Genomic DNA, 7,124 nt, shown 5'->3' with positions numbered 1-7,124 from the left:
TTCTTCCTTTTTTTTTTTTTTTTTTTTTAATATAACTTAATCTCTCAGAAACTACAAGCAAGATGCCAGCCAAGACACCCATCTACTTGAAAGCTGCTAACAATAAGAAAGGGAAGAAATTCAAACTAAGGGATATCTTATCTCCTGATATGATTAGTCCACCACTTGGAGATTTTCGTCACACCATACACATTGGAAAAGAGGGACAGCATGATGTTTTTGGAGACATTTCCTTTTTACAGGGCAACTATGAGCTATTGCCTGGAAATGAAGGAGAAACCAGAATTAGCCAGTCTGGTGGCCACAATGAATTCTTAAGAGCAAACAGCACTTCTGAATCCATGTTTACAGAAACTCCATCACCAGTGCTCAAAAATGCTATTTCCCTTCCTACCATTGGGGGTTCTCAAGCCCTTACGTTGCCCTTACTGTCACCAGTGACATTTAATTCAAAGCAAGAATCCATCAGGTCATCAAGAAATCCTAGGCTTAGCTGTGAGCCAGTAATAGAAGAAAAATTGCCGGAAAAAGGTAAACAGATGGAGGACGGAGAAACATACAAAGATGACATATGGGAGCAAAATGGTTCTTCTTCACAGCTTACTAATGGTAGAGACAGTCACTCATCCAGCTTTTCTGAACGATACACTGATTGGCAAACAGTTGATTTATTTGATGACAGTCGACTTTCATGTGAACTAACCAAGACAAAGACTAAGTCAGAAGAATCCCTTTCAGATCTTGCAGGCTCTCTTCTCTCATTACAACTTGACTTGGGACCTTCGCTTTTGGATGAGGTCCTCAATGTAATGGACAAGAATAAATCTTAGAACTGGTACTCCCTTGCTTCTTTATAAGTGATATACTTAAACAAAAACAAACAAACAAAAAAGTTCAAAAGTAGAGACACTTAAAAATCAGCTGTATTTGCAGTTGTTTGACGGGTTTTCTAAAAATATTCTTAAAATGCTATTTTTTTACCTATTGTTTTTCATGTTTTTTATTACACTAAATTCTCATAGCAGGAAGATAAATTTTAATAACAGTTTTCAGCAAATATAAAATGTTTTTAAGTACCAGTATTAATGATCAGAAACTTAAGAAACAGAGTTTGAGGATGATACTGATTGTGACATTTGGTTAGTTCACCTCTATGGGCTTCTGAATATATGAGAACCTCTAAGTGTCAGAAAGGAGACTGATATTAATTATTCACTCTTATAAATTATTACAACATCAATTTACATGTAAGCCTCTTTCTAGAACCTTGTGTTTTAGGTTTGATAGTGTTTTTCTTCATTTCCATAGTACCACTTCTGTTATACCTTCACTGTAACTACTTTCTTGGTCTTACACTACCGCTCTGTATTCAGATGTGAACAATTTTGAAGGCTTTTTCAGCTTGAACACCTGGTCCAGGGTCTCAGCTGCTTTAAATGAGCATGCACAAATTTACACAAGTTGAGGCCTGGGCCTGACGTTGTATATGAAATGGTATGTTGTAAACAGGTGACACATGCAAGATATTATAGTTAAATTATTTTAAAAGTTGAAATATATTTTTTGTGTGCATATTGGCATTTTACTGCAGAGCCTACACATACAGTCTATCATCAAAATAGTTGCTTGGCATTATTGGTGCTCTTCTGAAAATTGTATATTTGTGTGTTTGAAAAGAAATATGTATTGATACTCCTTGCTTTTTTTCTTCATTTATTGCCACACACGCTTAAAATTGCAACAGATTATTTTAATTTTTGAAGAAGGCACTGGTTATTCACAATGCTTGTGATGTGTGCTGCAACAGCCAATGTTTTGGGAAATGTGGATCCTTTAATACAGTACCTACATGGATTGCATAGATATCTTGTGCAATACAATAAAAAAACCCCAACTTTAAATTGCTATGTCTTTGTGATTCAGTACATAGCTTCACCAAACCATGAAGTTTTGCTTTCTGCTGTAACGGAACAGATTGCAGTAGAGTTGCAGAAATATGGGATCAAGGAGCAGATCAATTCTACTATCATAATTCAGTTGACTTCTCCAATTTGGTTTACTTCCTGAGGTTTTAAGGGCAAACTCCAAGCAGGTAGGACCCTCTGGAATATACACCGATTTTAAGTAATTGGAGACAAAAGTAATATTTTAGTTCTAGTGAAGTTAATGGTGAAGTTTCAGCAGCTTTCACTGAAGTCTCTAGGTCAAAACCTGTCACAGTCTGTAGATTGTTCTTCGTTAAATATCCACATTTGTCTGTATCTTCATGTCAGAACATATAAATCATGGATGACTTACATATATTATCCTTAAAATTTCTGTGGGTTCAGTGCTAACTAATTCCATTCCTTCAGCATGTTTTAGGAACACAATCATTAGCCCTTTTTCCAATTAAGCACTAATATTATTGTACATTAATGAGACACGCAGCTACAGTCTCCCATGTTATTCCTGTAAATGAGGAACTGAGATGCAGAATGGCCAAGAACTGTTTATTTTTAAGATAATGCTTAATTGCCTCTGACTTTGTATTCTCTTTGTATAAGCCTGGATCAAATTTCCAATGCATTCGTGATCCAAGAAGAATGGTGGTTCTGTGACTATAGTGTTTTTTGTATCTTAGAAAGCAAATTCAAGCCTCTGCTTGGCCACATGCTTCTTATGGGACCTAAGAATTGAGAACCTAATGAGAATTTAGGTCAAAACTTTCACTGGAAAAAATCAGTCAGTCGTTAGCATTGGGGAAGTTTGGATTAAATGGGAATTAGACATCTTCTGTGTAAACCAGCTTCAGATACCACAATTAGAACATTATCTTGTAGGACTTCTTAAGTAAGCATTCTCTAGAAAGCAGAAAAGAATTCTTACAGCAGCTCTTGCAGTAATATTATTTTTACTTTGTTGTGTTTTATAATTGATTTCCTGGCTTAGTCTCCTGAAAAATGTCTCGCAATCACAGGACGGTTTAGTCTGTATTATTCTTACTATGTGATTGCTCTTCTAAATTTGTAAATCCTTAGGTCTTGTGATGAGGGTGGGTGGTCTGAACTAAAATAATAACTATCACTCCAGGCAAAAAGAACTACTATGTTGTGGAGGAGAACCTTTGCTTAAGTCAAGAACAGGACTTTTACGTTGGCAAAGTAGATTTCATCTTTCTTTAAAGCCTTCATGTTATTTCCCTCAGAAGCTGGATCCCTGAATTGTTCTGCTCAGTCTTACATGTAAAGATCTAGAAGATGTAAAGTTGAAATTTGCTCAGCTTCTGTTCTAACATGGTCTTCTGTAAAATACTGGTTTGTGTAATTTGATCTGCATCTCAGCTGTCACAATACGCCTTGTCAGATCAAATCCTTGAATTTCTGGTTTGTGAGAAGTTCTGACTTCCTGAAGCCTTGATAAAATTCTTAAAGGAAATTAGACTTTCCTGGGGGGAGGTACATGGCAATTTCCTGAAAAGCAAGGTACTGCTACGTGTCAGCCTTCTGGCTGGAATAGAGGACTGAAAGGAGTTGAGTTGGATATCACAGCAATTTTCTGTGGCCATAGGGAAAAGTATGTGAAGTTGTACACAACTCCCCTGAAAGTTCCACAGATTCTTCACAAGTCTTCCACACACTTCCCTGTCTCTTCTACTAATGGAAGAAGTACAGTGAAGACCTAAACATACGATCTAAATGTGCCAGAAGAAGAAAGCAGAAGCCATAAAGCACATGCCTAGTTCCCATATGAGTGTTTGCTAAATTCCTTATCTGTACGATACTACAAGCTGGGATATGCACAACGCAGTACAAAACCATACCAGGAAGTCCAATAATCATCCAGTTCAAGAACCCTTGAACCCCTGTCCCAGTTCCCCTACCACCCTAACTGGGGTGATCAATATTGTGCTGAGGATGTCAGTAGGAGGTAAGAGCAGGTCACATGCTTGTGGACATAGATTTATTTTTTTTTTTTCCCTCCGCTTAACAAGGACCAAAGCCAATGCCTTAGAGGAAACCAAAAAGCCAAAAAAACCATCTCCAACCTAGATCACAACTGAAGGATGGAAAACAGCCTGTCAAGGAATCTTGCAGAAACCCTGAGAATAGGGGTTTGACGCAAAAAAAAAGTTTGTCCAAACACACAGTTCCTTTTGAAAATCCCTTGTATAGGTACAGCAAAGCAATTAATGACCTCCACAGCAACCTCACTTTTCTCTTCATGTTGTTACAGCTACATTATGTCAATAAAAATGGCTCATCATTGATATTTATTGGAATTCACCCTCCTGAAACTTTAATATACTGAAGGTATCCATTTCATTTCACCTGTTTACCCATATCAGGACAAGCATCTGGATTTTCTGGCAAATGGGTATAAATAACTGTACAGTATGTTAACATGACAGAAAAGGGCAGAAAATCTAAAAAAAAAAAATAATCTGAAGAGAGTCATAATACTTTAAGGATTATTTTATTTTACAGCCCTTTTTCATTTTTGCATTTATCAATGTTAACAAGGAAGCTAGTTATCAGGGTTCTCTAGAAGGATGTTTTCTAATTTGTGTAGGAAATTCTCAACAAGCAACAAGAATAGGCTGAAGCCAAGCTTCAGAAAAACATAAGAGGTATATCAATCAGCTCAAAACATTTTTCATTCCTGCTCTTCCTTTTTAATAAAGCCCTCTGCTGCATCACAAAAACAATTCTGGGGATAAACTCCCTTTCCCCTTACCTTAATTGCCTGTAAATTTTATGTACTAGGTTGGAAAACTTGTGAGAATATACTTACTTCTATTTTCTTTCCTGGCCAATACACATATCTGCAGTTCATGATGCATGTATTTATGTTTGATCATCAACATGTATGATTATGTTTCTAAATTCAGAAAAGCTTCACATCATTTGTTATTCAAACTGCTCTTCACTAGAAAAATGCAGATGGAGACAGCAACTTAACAAGCTGACTGTAAATATTGACGTTCAGCATCCACAGGGTTGCAAGTGCTTTCACTGCATTTGGCTTATGAAATACTTTTGAATATAAGCCACAAGCATGCTAAATGTTAACTAGAATTCTACAGTAAGCCCTATAGCCTGTGGTATTATTGGGGAAGTCCTAACCACACTAAGGAGGTGCCCACTGAGGAATGCCATTTCTCATACTGGAAGTAACACGCTTTCCAACACTGATAGCTGTGCCTGGACTGGTACAGGAAAGGGAGTTTTACCTGGCATGTCAGCCAGGGCTGATAACCAAGCTAACAGCAAGAACAAAGGGAAAGGAAAAGATTCCTTCAATTACAACATTAACCTGAACTTCTAGGCTCTCTTGGCTCTAGTGCAGACTTGAACTGTGGGCATGAATGCAGGCAAATAATTTAATATCTCCACAGCTGAGACTGACATCTCTAGAATAAGAAAGATAGCACTGTGCTTCTATCAACTTCTGTATGTTCTGTCAAACTAGATGAAAAAATTTGCAGGTAAATTGGAGGGCAATGCTTAGCCTAAGAGCATTAGCTGTAGTATCTAAGGAGTATTGTTATATGGAACTGCAGTGCTTTACTAGATTATACACAATGTGCTATTGTAAATATGTATGCTTAACAGACTGTGTAAGGTTTCAATAACAGATGCTTTAAAATCATATTTTCTATAAACTCCCATGAAAAACTACATCATTTGAAGAAAAAATATGTAGGTTCTGCTTTCAGTTCGAAGCATAATCAATCATAAGGCAATATGATTATATGACTTGGAAAAGAGGGCAAGATGGGATAATGATGGCTTCAGGAAATCTAATATTCAGGGATTACCAGTAAGGCTTCTAATTTATTTGTTTGACTATTATTGCTTGTCTTTTGGAACTGTGCTGGGGACCAAGGAATGTCTCATCCTATGTCTGGAGAGCAGTTAGAATAATCTGGCTGTCACAAGAGTTCAAGAAATAATTCAACACATGTCCAGTGACAGAGGAATATTCCCTGTGACATGACACAGTAGCAGAGATGTCAGACAGAGGTTAAACTTGTGCAGAATCAGTTAAGTGTGAACAGGTGCAACCAGACCACCATGAAATAACTCCCTGGTTAAGTCGTTCTAAACAAGGCATGAGACACTCTACCCCAGCGGTATTTGTAACCCTAAACCATCCCGTACCCACAGTGTATCTGACACTATTCTTAAAGCAAGCAAGCAAGATAAAACGGACATCATTAATTACTGCTGCATCATGAAAAATATTTATCTTGTTAATATTGTGGATTACTCCCTAATGTGAGAATTATCAAAGGATACTTTCCTTTCCTACTGTTATTGAATGAAAGGACAAAAAGTCTTAAGTAGCCCATATGTGGGGTGGCATCCTTCCACCAGATCATTTCATCAGGGTGGGAAAGGGTCATATAGCAAGAAGATTATTTTGCACTTCATGCAACAAGAAAAGGGCTCTACGAGCCCAACGCATAGCTGTCCCACAATCTGCAGGAGGCTGTGCCATCACTCACTAAGTCTCAGTGCCTTCACACCAACCTAAAACCTCTAAGCTTTTCAACTTAACTTGGAAATTAATTCATTCAGATTGCGTTGGCATTGAGCAATGGACGTACACTGAACACTGAGGTTAAAGCAGAACAGCATCAAGACCTAGCTAAAGCATGCCTGGCTCCCCTCTGCCCCATGTGTTCAGTTCCTTCTACCAAAAACTGAGCATAGGAATGAAAAATTAATGTCTGCTCGGGTTTTGCAGACATTTTGTCCTGATCTCGGATAGGATGTTGCCAGGGCATACCCCCTCAGTCAAAGGCCTAGGGGCGCACCAGTTTATACACAGTCCTAGGGCTTTTCCCTGCTAGAATAGTGGGCTTTGCCTCTTCCCCATGCACCTCACAAAGTGTCGCTCAGATTAAAGTGTGCCCACTGTGTCTTGCTTTCTCTGCATCTTATAACATGAGAGCAAGCAAAATAAAAATTGCACACTCCCTCAGGTGTAGGGCTCCTTTTGCATTTCTGAAAACTGAATATAGATTTTAAAAGGTCCTACTGCCTGCCTCTCTCCACTGTTAACTTGCCTTTGCAAGGGGCATTCTGAAAGTTTCCTTACTACATTAAGTGATAACCATATAGCCCTTGGCACATTGG

General features: G+C 37.9%; 1 protein-coding gene across 1 annotated transcript in view; it reads left to right on the top strand.

Annotated features, from left to right (window-relative positions):
- The window catches only part of CDC42EP3 (CDC42 effector protein (Rho GTPase binding) 3), a 28,536-nt gene extending 26,635 nt beyond the window's left edge, over positions 1–1,901 (top strand). Inside the window, exon 3 of the mRNA XM_014951280.1 lies at positions 9–1,901. Within this exon, the coding sequence (XP_014806766.1) occupies positions 63–830 (768 nt within the window). The 5' untranslated portion in view covers positions 9–62 and the 3' untranslated portion in view covers positions 831–1,901. The remainder of the gene's footprint in view (positions 1–8) is intronic.
- The last annotated feature ends 5,223 nt before the right edge of the window (positions 1,902–7,124 follow it).

The sequence above is a fragment of the Calidris pugnax genome, unplaced genomic scaffold (assembly GCF_001431845.1).
Source record: "Calidris pugnax isolate Ruff unplaced genomic scaffold, ASM143184v1 scaffold24, whole genome shotgun sequence".
NCBI classification, from domain to species: Eukaryota; Metazoa; Chordata; class Aves; order Charadriiformes; family Scolopacidae; genus Calidris; species Calidris pugnax.
Note: the sequence above shows the minus strand (reverse complement) of the source record. Positions and strands in the feature narration are given on the sequence as shown.